Raw genomic sequence first — 19,090 nt, forward strand, 5'->3', positions numbered from 1 at the left:
AACAATCATTATAATTTTTAATGATTTTTAGTGAGGAAAAGCATTATTAGTAACTTAAATGAAAAAAGCGCCTAAATAAAGTGTTGTTTCCTTTACTCTTTTGTTCCTGCATTTTTTTCTGATTAGAAAAAAATTTCAAAAGATAGCTAACAAGTATTTCTGATATCTTTACGTTCTATTTTTTTTATTGTGGTTTTTCTCTTTTCAGAAACGCGAGTTTTGGCATTTGGCCAAATATAGTGAAATACATAAAGTTGAAGAAAAAAAATTAAAAAAAAAAAGATATTTAAAAATCATGTTTTTCAGGTGGACTAAAGACACAAGATTTTATTTTTGTTTCAACAGACAGAGAGAGGGGGGGGCATTATACAGAGAGAAAATTCTGGTAAACTTTCCGTATTGTATGGTAAGGACATAATGAAATATCTAATAAAAAAGGGAACATATCTCTGGTAATAAAAACAAAAATACGGTATTTAAACCAGTCTTTTGGTAACTTTTCCGTTTACTTGCTAACGGTTTACCGGAAATTCCGGTGTTCAAAATTATAGTTCTTATTACCATACATTTAGTTGAAAAAAAAACAAACTGAAAAGTAAGTTAAACCGAATAAATGGTTTTATACCATGCGCTAAGGTATTATATCATATAAGGTGTATAAATTTTACCAAATTTTGTCACATATTATAAAACCATATTTTAATGTTGATTTCACCAAATGTAAAAATTATATTTCAATGGCTAATTATTTTTTAACGTCCAACAGTTGACCCAATTTTGGGTTTACGGCTACTATGTTCAAATCCGTAGCCTTGTAATTTTGAACCCAATCCAGAAGAAAAGGAAATTCCTGGATCAAGTATTGGTCAAATTTGACTTCGTGGAAGACATTTTGGGGGAACTAAACCCGCATTTACGTTACATGAAGATGAAAACCACGAAAGCCTCCCTCAGTTAGCCTGATGGCAAGGGGACTCTAACCCATGATCCGTCTACCACTGAGGATATTTTAAGTCAGCACTGTGGTCAGTGCGAGCCGGGTGCGGAATTCGTCTCGACCAGCTATCGCTGGGATTCGAGCCTGGTTCACCTCATTGGAAGGCGAAAGCTCTATCCCTTGAGTCACTATGACTCGTTAAAATTATTGTTCTTCTTGGTGTTCTCATACAGCCAGAAACACGGTCAATGTTACCATATTCTGGTAGTTTTGACTATACTTTTTTTCTCAGTGCCCTTCTGAAATATACTTCTATCACCATTCAAAGTTATCCAGAGTTTTTCGAAAAAAATTTGCTCCTCATGTTTTTAGTTTCTGTTATTTAATTTTGAAAATGAATTTTTGCATCTCGAAGACAAGCCTTTTCACAGAAAAAAAGATTAAAAATATCCATCTTTAACAAATAAAAATAAAATAACAGTAATAAAAATAAAACAATCCTTAACGATAGGAAAATTTACATTGCAAATACTATGTAAATAACTTTTTTTTTTAAAAATCTTCATTTCTTTCAAGTATATTTATTCGCACTCAATATTATTGCCACGTTATACCTAATTCGGTTCCGATTCTGTGTGGGGTAGCCTTTTCGATCAAAATTTTGAATGATTTATGAAATATTTTTTTAAATATCAATCACAGTTAGCAACAAATATATTTTGTTTTCTGTTGCATGAGATTTTTTTGACAGATCTCACATGCAATCGTATAGCTGATTTCAAATGTGCAATTGGTTTCTTTCTACTACCTACAGTTTTCTTTAAATGCCATTTTTTTAAAAACTATTTTTGTCGAAATGTACAAATTTAAAAATGTGAGCCGCGATGGCTCAGAGGATAGAGCGTTCGCATTCCAATGAGGCGAACCGGGGTCGAATCCCAGTCGATACGAATTCCGCATCCAACTTGCATCGACCACAGTGTTGACGTGAAATATCCTCAGTGGTAGACTGTTCATGGGTTAGAGTCCCCTTGCCGCCAGGCTAACAGTGAGATGTTCCCGTGATCTTCCTCTCCGTGTAACGCAAATGAAGGTTAGCTCCATCAAAAAGTCCTCCACAAATGCAAATTTCTCCCAATACTCGATCCAGGAGTTCCCTTGTCTTCTGGTTTGGGCTCAAAATTACAAGGCAACGGAGTTGAACATTAGTAGTCGTAAAATTTTCTCTTAAAATGTTTTTTGTGCCTTAGTTTCATGCTTTTGTCAATCTCTGCCCCTATGTGATTCCTCATTTTGAAAATTTTAATCGCTTGTGTTCCCAGAGTTTATATATATGAAAATTCCTGGATATATGAAAATTCCTTTTGTATTTTAAAAAAAATTCCTGGAATTTGATACCTTTAGTACTGTTGTGCCAGCTGTAATTATATTCTGAGTTACAAACATCCTATATTTTCCATGTGAAATTGTTTCCTTTCATTAACTTTGCACCCCTACTGAAGATGCGACATCAATATCTCTTCTGATTGTTACTGTTTATTTTCTTTCTAATGTTTGTTTGCATTTAGTTTGTTTCTAAGTAGCACTGTTTTCTGGATTTCATATTTACTATTCTACCTATTTGCTAAAACTCAAATTTGAAATTTTGAATATGTTTGCTCATGTAATTGAACTGTTACGCTCACTTTGAACTTTCGAGTGCCCCCGAATCAGGGCTAAAGAGAATAGAAGGGCTGGTTCATTCCTTTGAAGTATCTCTTGCCGCGCCGATCCTCCGACGTCACTCTAGTGACGTCACTTTGGCGCAAAGCTCGCACTTTTACTTCAAGAACGGAGCGTTTGGCCTTACTAGCTCTAACTAATATTGGATCATTTCTTTTTGCGAGATATTCTAAGACATTTATTATTTTCTATAATGACTTTCCTCAGTTTTTGCAGTGAATTTACAAGAATTTAAAACTATTATCGAAATGCCAGTTTGCGCGATTGCAACTTGCAAAAATTCTGATATAAAAACAAAAGGAAAAAGTATAATTTTTCTCGTGTTCCCTAAAGTAAATGAACAACTATGTAAAGAATGGATTCCGAAATGACACAGTTAATATAAAACCGCATTACGTTTATTCTGTCGTAAAGAACTTTTATAAAAATTCATTATCTAAATAGAAACCGCCTCGCTACTTCATAAAGAAAGGCAGGTGAAAAGAATTAAAAAATAGATAAAGTCAAAGAAAATTAAAATGTAAGTAAAAGGTATAAATAAAATATATAGTATATAGTTGAAATTCTCCTAATTTCATAACATATTTTTTAATGTAGTTATTCTAAATATTTATGATTTTTTTTAAAAATTATATTCTCTTCAATTTAAATATCTATGTATTATATCATCGTAAATTTAAATGTCTATAAACAATTGTAAAATTTCTGATGTCATTATGAACCTAAATTATTATTTTGTTTCAGTAATTAGCGCTTAAGGTTGATGTTTCCTAATGATTAAGTATGAACAAATTGCTATTAACGACATATTTCAAAATCATGGATTCTAAATTTAACTTAACTTATCTTTATAAAAGAATATGTAGATAAAAAAAGTGTCGATATATGCCTTCATTTTTCTTAATAGTTAAAGTTAAAACTGAACTTTTTAAAATAAAGTATTTATCGCGTCATTTTCACCAACTAGCAAAACATTTTTATAAGTTTAAAATGGTATTTTTTTAATATAATAAACAAGAAAGTTTTTTTTGAACTATGTTTATGAACGGAAATAATGTGTTAATTACGTAAAGTTTGAAGGCTAATAACCAGAAAAAGTCTAACTTATTTTTACAAGAGAAAGATGCAAAGTTATCATATCTTTGCTTGCGATCTCCGAGATCTGTAGACACAGTGACGTCATGAGGAGGGAAATCGTAGCTTCAGCTCTAAGAGCGGAGTGAACTAGCCCTTGTATTCTCTTTAGCCCTGCCCCGAATGCCCCCTTACGGGGGCGGGACGAGCTTGAGCTTGTTATTAGTAGTCGCAAGCCCATAAAATTGGGTCGGTTGTTCAACGAAGGTTATAAAAATAAAATAAAATTTAAAAATGTTATATACAACAGGGAGTAGCACTAATGTTGTTAAAAACTTCTAGAAGTGTTTAGGAATATCATCAGGATTAAATTTGCATGGAAAGCCATGCCAGTAAATGGCATCATACGCTTTCCTATTCTAAACTGTCATAATAGGAATGCAGCTTTAGCTCCATGTTAAGCCATTTCCGGGTATGGGTTACTATGCAATTTTAATCCTGGTGATGAATCCTTAACTCCCCCAAAAGTTTGACGCAACATTTACACGACGCCATGTTTTATACAATGTTTTTAAATTTACGCACTTCGATAAAAAAAAAAGACTTAAAGTGTCATTAAAAAAACTGTAGCAAAACTTATTTTAGATTTAAAATCCCCACACGCGAATTAAGCATGATCAAGTATTTTTATCCTGTTCCTGATCAAGTATTTTTATCCTGAGTATTTTTGGCACGATCAAGTATTTTTATTTTATTTTGTAACCAGCATTGAAGAGCGGACCCAATTTTGAGTTTATGACAACCAATGTTCAAATTTGTAGCCTTGTAATTTTGAATCCAATCCAGAAGACAAGGGAACTACTGGATCAAGTATTGGGGGAAATCTTCATGGAGGACTTTTTGATGGAACTAACTTACATTTGCATTACATAGTGAGGAAAACCACGAAAATCCTCTCATGGTTAGCCTGACATCAAGGGGACTCTAACTCATGATCCGTCTACCACTGAGGATATTTATATCAGCACTGTAGTCGGCGCAACCCTGGGTTGAAATTCGAATCCCAGCTGTCACTGGGAGTGGAACCCGATTTACCTCTTTGGGAGGCGAACGCTCTCTCCCCTGAGCCATTTCTGCTCAAGATCAAGTTTTTTATTTTATTTCATATCCATCGTTGAACAGTTGACCTAATTTTGGGTTTACGACTACTAATGTTTAATTCCGTAGCCTCGTAATTTTTAACCAATCCAGAAGACAAGGAAACTCCTGGATCAGTACCCCCCAGAAATATGGATTTGTTATGGGAACATGGAAGACTTTGCGACTCGACAGATTTAACGTGCACCAGTCACCATTTACTACACGGGGAGTCAAGTATTTGTATTTTTTTAATATTATTTTATAACCAGAGTTGAACAGCTGACCCAATTTTTATGGGTTTACGACTACTAATGTTCAACTCCGTAGCCTTGTTACTTTGGCGTTTGAGGAAGGACCTCCACGAGAACCTCCCACGGTTAGCCTGATGGCAAGGGGACTCTAACTCATGATCTGTCTGCCACTGAGAATATTTTACATCAGCACTTTGATCGGTGCAAGCCTGATGCGGAATTCGTATCGACTGGGATTCGAACCCGGTTGGCCTCATTGGGAGGCGAACGCTCTATCCCCTGAGCTATCGCGGCTCAAGTACTTACATTTGTATAAATACAACAAAAAAGTTAAACTTTGTGCCCCTGTGTTATCAATAAATTTAATCTACATACTTTTGACTGTCACGAGACCAACCTTGGCGCATTATTTACGTATGTTTTGTTCCGTAAATAATTTTAATTTTAATTGTGACAAAGAAAAATTTTATTACCGCCCTTTTCAGTACTTTTTTATTCTTTGTTGGACAAATTCTTTTAAAATAAATTAGACAATTTGAAACTATTTAGTAGTTATCTTTCAAAATATTAGAACAAAAATATTATTTTTGTCTTACTTATTAAAATAGTATAAAAAAATTATACAATACATGTTAAAAAAATTACACATTTTATTTAAGTTCTTAAATATTTATTTTTCTAAACAAATTATTTAACTTAATTTATTCATAATTCATAACAACACTTAACATAGTAAGTAAAGGAAACAATGGAACTCCTGGTTCTGGTATTGGACAAACTAGTTCAACTCCGTATCCTTGTAATTTTGAGCCTAATCCAGAAGACAAAGGAACTCCTGGATCAAGTATTGGAATTTTGCCTTCGCGGAGTACTTTTTAATGAAACTAAGAGGCATTTGCGTTACATGGAAGGAAAAACACGAAAACCTCCCACTGTTTTTCGACCCCAAAGTGATTCCAATCCATGATTCCATCCCATAATTCGTCTACTACTGAGAATATTTTACGTCCGCACTGTAGCCGGTGCTAACCGGGAGCAGAGTTCGTATTAACCAGCCACGGTTGGGATTCGAACTTGGGTGAACTCATTAGGGGGAGAAAGCTTTATCGCCTTGGTCACAGTGGCTCAAGCTTGTTTTTAGTCACATACTACAGTTGGAAATTAATAGTAAATTTCATTTTCACTAAACAAAATTGTTTGTTGTCGTGCGTAAATGAAGGACAAGAACACCTAAAATTTCGTGTCAGTAAATACCTTTAATGATACGTTTTGAACAAAAATGAATTTCTAACATGCAAATGTAAAAAACGTGTACTTTTTAACACATTTAAAATCAATTCATAGAAATATTTGAATGACATATTTTACGTCAAAAAAAAGTAATGGCGTAACATTCACCTATAAAACAATCAATTGATAAATTGATAAAAGTAAAATATGATAAGATCTTAGAGTTAAGGCATTATTTTAAGGTCGAAAATAAATTTGTTTTTGCGTTAATCAGGGATTCCATTTAACAATAACCTTTTTTTCTCTTAGCAAAAGCTGACAGTAATTTTTTAAGTGGGCAGATCAATTGTACTCGTATCGAAAAAAATAAAAACAACAAAATAATTTCATTCTCATTGACACAAAAGGTTTATATCAGATATTTTTTGATAGCGTGACCTTTTACAATCATGCTGTTTTCTGTTTTTTTTTTCATTTCAAATCACGAAGTAATAAAATCATAAGTAGAAAAACAGCTCAATTTAGTTAAACGTGGGATACAGGTTGATTCTGAAAATTTTCTTTTACCGTTGTTTGCACCTGATTTGTAAATTGCACCTGATTAACAAGTTTCATCTAATTTGCGTCTCTTATCAAATTCACTCTTCGAATTCATGAGATTCATCTGATTAACAAAAACAACTCACATAGTTCAGTTAATTTGCGATATCTAATAAGGATAAGACCTAACCGAATTAAAACGAACTCAAAACTTAAAAAATGGATCGAAGACATACAGATCCAGTAAAGGAACGGACAACTTCTTCTACAAGCGATAACTCAATAACTGAATACGTAAATGATGCCTTTGAAGATTCAGAGTTACAACTGAGCAAAGTTGTAAGTGTCAATGTCGAGAAAGATCTCACTTGGGTAAAAAATCCAATTAGTGATTTACCAGAAAGTAAAAGTAACAAGAATTTACAGAATTTTGTAGATACTACTGAATCTGAAAAATGTATAGAAGAACCAATCGCTCTTCTACACATAAGGAAAATGTATCTGGCAGCATTTGTTGTTTTATTATTTGCTGTATGTATGGGCATGACGGCAACATACTCTGCAACAGCAACTGTGGATATGGGAAAGCCACATAGTACTATTAAACCAGATGACGAAGAAATATCCTGGATTGGTAGTTTAATGGCAATTGGGGCATTATTTGGTGGATTTGCTGCAAGTAAGTTAATACTTTTTCACAAATAAAACAATCAATTTAACCCTTTGGTGCAGATGGGACACCGGTGTCCCTTTTATTTATATATTTTCTGACTCTCTAATTACAAGTAAAAATATATTTTGGTATTTTTTAATTAAAAAATTGGTAGCTTAATGGCAACTGGAGCATTACTTGGTGGATTTGCTGCAAGTAAGTTAATACTTTTTTACAAATAAAACAATCAATTTAACCCTTTGGTGCAGATGGGACACCGGTGTCCCTTTTATTTATATATTTTCTGACTCTCTAATTACAAGCAAAAATATATTTTGGTATTTTTTAATTAAAAAATTGGTAGCTTAATGGCAACTGGAGCATTACTTGGTGGATTTGCTGCAAGTAAGTTAATACTTTTTTACAAATAAAACAATCAATTTAACCCTTTGGTGCAGATGGGACACCGGTGTCCCTTTGATTTATATATTTTCTGACTCTCTAATTACAAGCGAAAATATATTTTGGTATTTTTTAATGATAAAAAAACAGTTTAATAGTTATTAAAAAAATCTTTTAGATTATCGAAATTATTTCTGCACTAAAGTATTAAATTCAAAGAAGTAGTTTGAATTTTTTTTGTCCATTCATATTCTAAACCAGGGTTTCTTAACCTGTGGTTCATGAACCCCTAAGGGGTCCATGAGTTATATTTTGGGGGTCCGCTAACTACTCCTAATTTTTAAAACGTTTGGAAGCCTACAAATTGCTTGTAAAGCGAGCTATGGCAGCTATAATTCCGTTTGCTACAGTGTATCTTTGCAAAGAGGGATTTTCCACACTTGTGACAATAAAAACATCCAAATCAATTGAATGTTGAACATGATATGCACGTTGCTTTGTCGAAAACCATCCTCTAATTCAATTTATTAATTAAGGAAAAGCAGCAGAAACCTTCACATTAAAAATTTTAATTTTAAAAATTTTGTATACTATTAAAATAATAAAATTAAATGTTTTCTAATAATTGATGTTTTTTAAAATTATTTTTTTCACAGGGGGGTGGTTCGTGACTTCTTAAAAATTTTTAAAAGGGGTCCATTATATCAAAAAGGTTAAGAAACACTGTTCTAAACTGTATCAATAATTGATTATGTGACTTTAAAAAATTTCAATGATAAATAACTGTTTCTCTTAGATCTAAATAGTTACAAATAAGTGCAAATTTGAAAAATTATTGTTTTTAGGCGAGCCGTGCCTGGAAGATTTTACCTTTAACGCAGAAAAATAGAAGGTGTTTAATGCTGTATTTCATAACCATAAATTAAAAAAATGCTAAATAAAATATGCTTAACGCATTTTGACCTAAACTAATACAAATAATGTATGAAATATGAAAAATATGTTTAAAAAATTCAGCATCAAGGAGGTAACTTATGTAAGTACACATTTTGTATCATATGAGGTTCTTTTTTTATTACATATGCGTGGCAATATAATGATAAGCCACACTATTTCCAAAGGTCATGTTCTTTCTTTATTTTTTTAGTATTATTTCAAAATGTAAACTTCAGAATTTTAAGAAATTACCATCATGTAATAGCATAATATACCAAAGCATCTTATTGTTTATGGAAAAATCGTGGTACTTCAATCAAAAATGCTCTTTTAATTATCTTGAAAATGTGATTAATTATTATAATGCCCCTAGTTCATCAATTTTAACAATGACTACGTCAATAAAATTTTGAAACAAAATATAAAACAAAAACAATTGTTGCATCGTTGTGCCGTTGCAACAATTAGTATTTTTTTTAATTTATAGTAAATCGAATTCTACATATTTTAATTTCTTCAAGACAAATAAAAATAACACGTCTAAAATACATAAACGGTTTTTTATTGACATATATTGTTTAAAAGTTTAAAAAAAAATATGAAAAATTGATATTGGAAAGGTTTCAGCATGACTTGTAGTTAAATACTTAGAGTTGGGGGCGAAAATAAGTCTCATTGCAAGTTCTAACTGAGATAAAATCATAAATCTTTTATCCTTTTTGAAGAGAGTATCATTATTATTTACTACTTAAAAAAATTAAAGAAATTTTTCAGATTCTGCGTCCTGAATACATTAATCTAAATAGTAATTGGTGATTTTTGTATATTTAAATTAATTTCAATATTCATTAGTTTAAAATTAACTCTGGTATTCAAAACTTAAAAATGATAGCCGCTCTTCCGACTAAACTTGGGACCATGTGTTTGGGGTTTAGGTTTTGAATTTTCTTGTTTTTAGTTTTTTTTTTTTAAATTGAAAAAGAAAATTAATAATATAATTTAATATATATCTCCAGAAAAATGTCACTCTTATGGAAGTTTGGGCACAATCGCCGTCAAAACGTGTGATAACTTGCTAATCTTTAAACACATAGAAAATAATACTATTTGTGAATCCGTCCTTAAAAGACCTATTTTCATCATTTGAAGATTTAGGTAATTCATGGGATAATATTCATCATTTGAAGATTTGGGTAATTCATGGGATAATTTTCATCATTTGAAGATTTGGGTAATTCATGGGATAATTTTCATCATTTGAAGATTTGAGTAATTCATGGGATAATTTTCATCATTTGAAGATTAAAAATTAGCATATATCACAGGGAATAAATGCTTCCTGGAGATTTCTGGCAAGTCCCACCAATATAATAATTTTCTTTATTATTACAATAGTACCTCCTGTAAGGACACGGAGAAAAAAATTCTGGTAAAATTACCGTACTGCATGGTAATGACATCTCTGGTAAAAAAAATATAATTCTGGTTAATAAAACCAAAATGTACGATATTTAAACCAATCATTTGGTAATTTTTCCGTTCTTATGGTAACGGTATACTGGAAATTCTAGTTTTTAAAGATTATAACTCTTTTTACTAAATGTGTGGTAAACACATTTAGTAAAAAAACAAAACTGTAAACAAAACAAAAAGTAAATTTAACAGAATAAATGTTCTTTATGCCATTCTCTAGTGGAATTGAAACGTGGTAAATTCGACCGTATTTTGTCAGTTTTGGCTATACTTTTTTTTTCTCAGTGCACCTCTAAATAAGAAATCCTCTTTAGTTAAGGGACAAATCTGTTTGTCCTGGTTCCTATGAATAGGGCCCCTATTCATAGGAATCTTACGGTATTTATTTCTTAATTAGGGACATTTTATTTAAGGGGACTGATAAATTTCACAATGTTAGATGGATGTAGAGAAACACAAAATAAATATTTAAATGCTTTTTGCTATCAAGGAGAAAATAGAATTAATGTTTTTATTCATGTGAAAAAGCTAAAAAAATTAAAATGGCATAAATAATGTAGCATGAAAAGCTATGTATTAATTTCTGTTCTATGAGGAAGAAAATACCTCGGTGTTGAAACGCAGGGAAATTACAAAAATAAAACAAATAAAACAAAAATGAAATGTTGATTTGACTGATAGGGAACAAATTCGAACAAAATAATCAAATATAAGTGCTTGTGTGTACATTTTTAACGATATTAACAATATTTAAACGAATTCGTGCAACAGATTATTAAAATAAGTTTCTGTTCGTAAAAAATCAATTGTTCATTTCATGCATTTCTTAAAAAATAAACCTTTTTAGGAACTTTAATTTTTAATTTTTTTTAAATAACCATCAGTGAATATCTCATTTATTGACATGCAATTTATTTTAATCTTAATGCATCCTAAATTTTCATATTAAATTGCACTTTATTCGTTTTTAAGTATCCTCTGAAAAAGGGACACCTTTGATTAGGGTACAAAAACTTGGTTTTGGAGTTTTTCTCTATTGGTACTAATGCACTGGTGACACGTACTAATTTAAAAGGCATTTACTAATGTTTAATTTTTTATATCTTTTTAGAAGTCCGTTATTTTATGGGTACAAAGAGTGACAACTAGTTCAAATTGAAATTTTTTCATACTTTAAGGGTGGTGAGATGACAATTAAGCTGATTTCTTGAAGAAAAAAAATGAAGTCTCCACAATAACTGCGTTTAAAGTAACTAGATTAGTTAGTGAGAATTTAAATGTCAGTTGAATAAAAAAAGTACAAAGTAATTAATCTGGTGCTTTTCAAATGTAATCTTAGATACATATGCGTATGACACACGACAAAAAAAAGCTTGTCCAAACAACTTGGACCAAAAAACTTGTTATGCTTATTTTCTCGGAGCATTTTTACGTTTTAGTTTTGAAATAAAATTTTTTGTTGTAAGATAATTGATCATTACATTGTTATATAGCATGTTTGAATTAAACAAACAGTTTTAATATACATAACTTACCTTTGCAGGTTTCCTTACAAATTACTTGGGAAGAAAAGGAACCCTTATGTTTAACACCATTCCTTCCGTAGCTGGATGGTGTATGATAGCGTATGCTGATACTCTAGGAATGATATATGCCGCACGTATCGTAACAGGTTTCTGTACAGGAGTCATATCTGTAGCTACACCAATGTATTTAGTAGAAATTTCTACTCCCGAAGTTCGAGGTCTTCTTGGATCAAGTTTTCAGCTATTTGTTGTTACTGGAGTTCTATTCATTGCCGGATTGGGATCTGTCTTAACATGGAGACATTCAGCCGTAGCTTCAGCTATTACATGTTTAGTGGCTGCTGCTTTAATGGTGCCAATGCCCGAATCCCCAAAATGGTTAATTTCAAAAGAAAAACGGAATGAAGCTAAGAAAGCCATAATATTTTTGCAAGGTAAGGAATTTGACACAGAAGGTGAATTATATAATATGGAGGAAGAAATCAAATCACAACCTAAATCCAGTGTTCAACTGAAGGAATTAGCTTACCCTGAATTTTATAAGCCTTTAATTTATTCAGTTCTCCTCATGTTTTTCCAACAATTCAGTGGCGTCAATGCAATTATGTTTTATTGTGCGAAAATATTTGAAAACGCCAAAAGTAGCATGGATTCCATACAAGCTACTATTGTCGTTGCAGTTGTACAAGTAATTGCTACTCTAGCTGCCAGTCTTTTAATGGACAAAGCTGGTAGAAAAATATTGCTCATGACTTCAAGTGTTTTCATGGCAATAAGTCTAATCATATTTGGCGGATTTAGCTTTGCTAAGTATGAGGATGAAACAATTGTTTTAAAATACGGTTGGGTGCCTTTATTATGTCTAATGTCATTTATAGCAGCTTTTTCGCTTGGATTTGGTCCTGCTCCGTGGTTAATGGTTGCAGAAATGACATCTGCGCGATTTCGAGGAGTAATTAGTGGTTCTGCAACAACTCTAAATTGGTGTTTTGTGTTTATGGTGACTAAACTTTACCATGCAGAAGAACAATTATTACATGATTTCGGAGTGTATTTTTCATATTCCGTTATATGTGTAATTAGTATATTTTTCACATATTTCTGGTTGCCTGAGACTAAAGGAAAAACTTTAGAGGAAATTCAAGAAAGATTCAGAAAGTCATCAATTTTAAGTGTACAGAATTAAAACTCATTAACAGATTCATTAATAACTCACTAACTTCGTCTATTTTCACGCTTTAATACTAAAAACAGAACATTAATTTTCATTGTATATAAAATGGTCGCTCCTTTCTATAACAAAAGAACTGAGATTTCTTCACAAATGGATAAAATTGTTATTTATCGTTATTTAATCGCTGGCAGCATTTGATTTTTGCAGAGCTTTCTATTGCGCTTCATCCTCAAAGTTATGGTAACAAACATAACATTGAACTCGCAGTGAACGCTTTACACCTTATTTAATCTCCCTGTGGCCTATTTTTCGTTTAACACATCAAATCGTTCGTTTCATTAATCTTTTTCTGAATCTGCAAAACCCTGGCATTGAATACTCACCATGTTACTATCTATTAATAAAAATGTAATATTCAGACAAAATCTGCAGCTTTTCTCGCCGGGAACATCATACCGTGTGTCCCAAATATGATCAACGATTTGAAAAATTGATAAAACGATTCGAAAAAAAACGAAAGAAAATGGAAGGGAACAGCTTCTACCGTTTTACTTTAGGAAACATCCTATTTTTCGTTTAACATATCAAATCATTCGTTTCATTAATCTTTTTCTGAATCTGCAAAACCCTGGCATTGAATACTCACCATGTTACTATCTATTAATAAAAATGTAATATTCAGACAAAATCTGCAGCTTTTCTCGACGGGAACATCATACCGTGTGTCCCAAATATGATCAACGATTTGAAAAATTGATAAAACGATTCGAAAAAAACGAAAGAAAATGGAAGGGAACAGCTTCTACCGTTTTACTTAAGAAACGAGATCTTATTCTCAAATAGTTTCGAAATCAGTTACCAATTACAACAACAGATGGCGTTTCTGAGGGAAAATAATATTAAACAATGTTTTCTGATGCATTTTAGACCAATCCACTAGAGCTGTACGGGTCTACTGTAGAATTTTGTTCTCAGACCGCACCACGTTGCTTCTGCGAAAGCTATTTATTTTGAAAACATTGTTTGATAGTTTTACAGTTAGCAGTGTCACCTGTAGACAAGCTTTGTTACGTTAAGAGTAGGGAAGTTTAAGAGTAGGGAAGAATACGTGGTTTAACCTGAACATGGTTATTAAATACGTGATTTCTTAAGGCGAATGCATCGAGCCCTGCATCTTTAGTTACATTTTTCATATTGTCGATGTTTTTGGGATAAGATGAGCTTTTGTTAATATTGCTACTGTTGTTGCACTGTTCTTATTTTTAGGCTTAATTCTTTTTAAAATTATTGTTTTATAAATTAAGTCAAAATTTTTATTTATGAAAATATAAGATCTTTAAAGCTAGTCAATTTTAAATAAACAGGTTGAGTAACATATGCTTTTAACTAAAGTTTCAATATTTAGAGCTATTTATAGCATTATATTTTCATTAAAATGATGATGATGATTAAACAAAACATGCAAAAGATATTTAATTTAAAACTAAAATAACGCATGGCCTTATAGAGTTTTTCTGAGTTTTTAAAAAAAAATCGAATTATATATTTTATTTTTTAAACACTTCACTAATTTTAATAACATTCTTTATTTTAAAGTTCTTTTTTTACGATTCTCATCAGTTATTTCGGAATCTTTTGATTGTTGTCAAATGTTTTCTTGTATTGTTAACCTGTAGTCAAATGTTTTCTTTTTTCACTAAAATCTTTATCTGTACTTTGTTTTGTTATTTTTTGTTCCATTATGTATTATGACCATTTGGTTTCGCTGGAATATTTTTATAGGAAACAAAAGAAATCTTCATAAGTTTGCTTGGAAAACTAAAAGTCATCTAAAAAACCTCGTTTTAAATCTCTAATATTCATTTCACTATCCTATCACATTTCAGATGTTGTGTTTTTACGTGTAAAATAGCCTTATTTATTCATATGACGTAAAATTGTTGTAAGTTTAATAACTTTACAGTCCTCTTAATAATACAAAATTTTCCAAATAAAAATTTTTTTTCTTTTAAGTTTTTAAAAATTATAAATCTTTCATATAAACTATTTTTAAAGTGTTAGTATTCATTTAAATTTTGCCTCATATTTTATTTTAGATATTTCATTTCTGCGGCGTGTATATTAATTATATCATGTGACCTGATATTGTTTACATCTTAATAATGTAAAGGTTTTAAATAATGTAAACTTTTTTTTATTTTAAGATTCTCAAAATCTTAAATCATTCTAATAAACCATTCTTAAAGAGTTTGCATTCATTTAAAATTTACCTACCAAATTTATTTAAGGTATTTCAAAAGCAGTATTAATTAAATCATACGACATAATAGTGTTTTTACCTTAATAATGCAAATTTATTGAACAATGTAAAGTTGTTTTTTATGTCAAGATTATCAAAATCATACATTTTTCAAATAAACTCTTTAGAAATCGTTGGTATTCATTTCACATTTATTTCAGATATACTTATATTTTCACGTGTAAAGTAACTATACCATCTGAAGCAAATCTATTAATATTTCAATAATATAAAGTTTTTCAACCACTTTCAATGTCAAGATTCTCAAAATCATAATTTTTTCAAATAAAATCTTATAAATCGTTAGTATTCCTTTCACATTTATTTCAGACATATTTATATTTTCACGCCTTAAGTAATTATACCATCTGAAGCATCATTGCTAATATTTCAGTAATGTAAAGTTTTTTAACCACTTTCAACGTCAAGATTCTCAAAATTATAAATTTTCAAATAAACTCTTCAAAAATCGTTAGTATTCATTTCACATTTATTTCAGACATATTCATATTTTCACGCGTTAAGTAATTATACCATCTGAAGCATCATTGTTAATATTTCAGTAATGTTAAGTTTTTTAACCACAATAAACGTCAGGATTCTCAAAATCATAAATATTTCAAATAAGCTATATTTAAAGAGTTAGCATTCATTTCATATTGTAGATTTGGATTTTTAGAAAAAAGTATCCCTATTTGGCATACAGTCAGTTGCATTTTGGTTAATTGTTGGCACTGGAGTCAACAAATATGAATGCCATAAAAAAAAATTTTTAAATGGATGAATTTCAGGAAATGTAAGACAAATTGATAAAATAAAAATAGATTAGGTTGATATTTTTAAGAACCTACCTAAAGACACGAAACTAACACCTCTTATTAAACCCTGGGGCTAAGACAGCTTCTAGGGGGTGAAACCTATTTTGAAGAAGGGGTCGAGAGGTTCCTATTTTAGATTTTGAAGTTGCCCTCACAGCCAGAGGATAATATTTGGAAGTCAAGTTTTATACACGGAGAAAAACAATACCGGTAAAATTATCGTACTGTATGGTAATGACATTTTTGGTAAAACAAAATCATAATTCTGGTTAATGCAACAATAATATATGATACTTAAACTATTCATTTGATAATTTTTCCATTCATATGGCAATAGTTTACTGGAAATTCTGGCTTTTACAAGTAATAATTACCGTCATGTGGGGCTACTTTGAGCAGGATTTCGCTGTTTTTGAACTTTGACATATAAAAAAGCTATGTTAATTCAAATTTTAGTAAAATCTATCAATATTATATTCATAACTGGACTCAGACGAGTGAATTTGATCAATATTATCATTATTTGCATGTAATATTTACAAATAATAAGTCAAAACATACCTTGCACAAAGTAGCCCCCAAGTGAGGCTACTTTGTGCAGTGATAGGAATTTATTTTAATAATCATGTTTTTAGTAAAATATTGATATAAAATTGTTAAAAAAGTTAATTGTTGACATTTTTTAATAACAAAAACATCAAGATATGTAAAGATATCAGTTTGAAAATAATTTTCAGCGTTAAAAAACCATTCTTTATACAGAATTTTTTCTTAAAAAGAATGTTTATTTCAAAACATTTAAGTTTAAACAAAAGGAAACCATATACATTTTTGAACATTGAAATGGATGAAATTTCAAAAATAATAATTATTACATATTCATTAACATTTATGATATTGATAAATTTGAACATAACATGCTTGAATGAACATGACAGAACTTGCTCTTCAGTTTCTGTCAAAATCACCTGATGTCCTATAAAATATACTTTTATGTGTTAAATCGTTCGATTAGTTCATTAGAAATATCTTTATAGAAGAAAAATAATAGTTTGCCAGCACGTTTCACGTGCTTCTTGTGAATTTTATTAGAGATAGTATTTCTGTGGATTTTGTACTTCTGAGAAGCTTCTGCAATGGACATACCACCAGCAACTGCTTGCAAACATTGTTGCAGATTTTCTAAAGTGTAATCACAGTAGTTTCTCGTTCAAGGTATTTTTTTTATAACGTCTGACCATTTTTCTGTCGAAAAAAAAACGAATGAAACTTGCACAAAGTAGCCCCACAATGCATTTTTTTTCATTTTCCGTTTATTTGTTATTAATTTTCAAATTTTTTTAACGCAAACATGATATAATTGTTTATTAATATATAAATAAAAAATTTTGCACTTACGACAATTGTTTTATCAACGTCTTTGCATTTCACAGCTTAAGTTTCCTCGCACACTTTTCGACGTCCGACGTTCTCGGAAAGTTGTTGACATTGAATAAACAAAACACACTCTGAGATTGTTTCAAAATTCAAAAAAATGTTTGTAGTAATAGAGGAGATTTCTATCTTCAAATTCCACACATCTTTAACGTGAAAAAAACATAATACTGAATCGCAGCACTTGAAAAGTGCCAAATTCGAATTTGCACAAAGTAGCCCCCGCTGCACAAAGTAGCCCCACATGACGGTACTTATAATCACACATTTAGCAAGACATGAACTGAAAAGTAAACTTAAACAAATAAAGGATTTTTATGCCATGCTCTAAGCTATCATAATAATATTACCAAATTTTACCACATTTACCAAATTTTTATTACATAATATGAACTATATTTAATTGTTAACTTTACCGAAATCATACTAAAGCGCTTCGATAAAAAATTACCGAGCTTTATGGTGATCCCATAGAGCCGAAAACAAAATCAATTTTACCATATTCTGGTAGTTTTGACTATACCTTTTTTCTCAGTGTATCATTATGTACATCTTTTAAAAATATTTCTTGCTTTTATTTTTAGCTCTTTTATCCGATATGTATTTCACGAAATATTTGACTATTTTCATTCATCTGATCATTTTGCACGGGTACTATAAATATTATGTGCATACATTTAAATAAGACTAATAGTAACCGACCTACCGCTGAAGGAGTTTGCGGATAAGGGTTTCACCCGTTGTCACGTGAACCAAACACTACAAAACTACAAAAAAGTAAAATCAAAACTAAAAAGATTGATACACATAGGAAAAATCCCAAAATTGAAAAGATGATAAAAATAAAACAGAATAAAAATTAAAAGTGCTTAAAACATCTAAGTGAATAAAATTAACCAACTATAAAAGTGTCAAAAATACAGGTAAAAACATATAAAAGTAAGGTCAGGTAAAACATTAAATGGTGAAAATATGAAAAATCACATTAAATACAAACAAGACTAAAATAAGATTATTAGAATAATTAAAATAGTCGACTAAAAGCTCAAGTGTCCTCCTTTCAAGGCTAAGTGCCTCTAAGATTAAAAATGTTCTAAGGTAAACCTAAGTTTCTCTAAAAAAGATAAACACATTTAAATGAACAACATTTAAATAAATATTACGTGCATACATTTACGTATATAATAAATATTAAACTGCAGAAAAATATTATATGATAGGCGTGTACAATTTTATATTTCGTAATGGTGCCACAAATTGAAATAATTTGGGAACCCCATCCTTATACATTTAAAGATAATTTATAAAGAATACTCTGAACAAACTAAACAAATTTCCCAATACTTAATAATTTAAAACCCTTAAACGGATATTTTTTATCCTTACACTCAACAGTTTAGTATATAATGTCTTTATCAAGACATTAATGTAATGAATTAATAAATTAATCTTATTGCCTGGCATACACTAAAAAAACTGGAC

The 19,090-nt window shown here is 30.5% G+C and overlaps 1 protein-coding gene across 1 annotated transcript; it reads left to right on the forward strand.

Annotated features, from left to right (window-relative positions):
- Positions 1-6,689: 6,689 nt before the first annotated feature.
- On the forward strand, positions 6,690-15,494 carry LOC107443344 (facilitated trehalose transporter Tret1). The gene is made up of 2 exons (XM_043041049.3): positions 6,690-7,573; positions 11,901-15,494. The coding sequence occupies exons 1-2, from the start codon at positions 7,114-7,116 to the stop codon at positions 13,067-13,069; spliced, it is 1,629 nt and encodes a 542-aa protein (XP_042896983.1). The 5' UTR covers positions 6,690-7,113; the 3' UTR covers positions 13,070-15,494.
- Positions 15,495-19,090: the final 3,596 nt, after the last annotated feature.

The sequence above is a fragment of the Parasteatoda tepidariorum genome, chromosome 12, assembly GCF_982258835.1.
Source record: "Parasteatoda tepidariorum strain Cologne lab strain chromosome 12, Ptep-v5.0, whole genome shotgun sequence".
Lineage (NCBI taxonomy): Eukaryota > Metazoa > Arthropoda > Arachnida > Araneae > Theridiidae > Parasteatoda > Parasteatoda tepidariorum.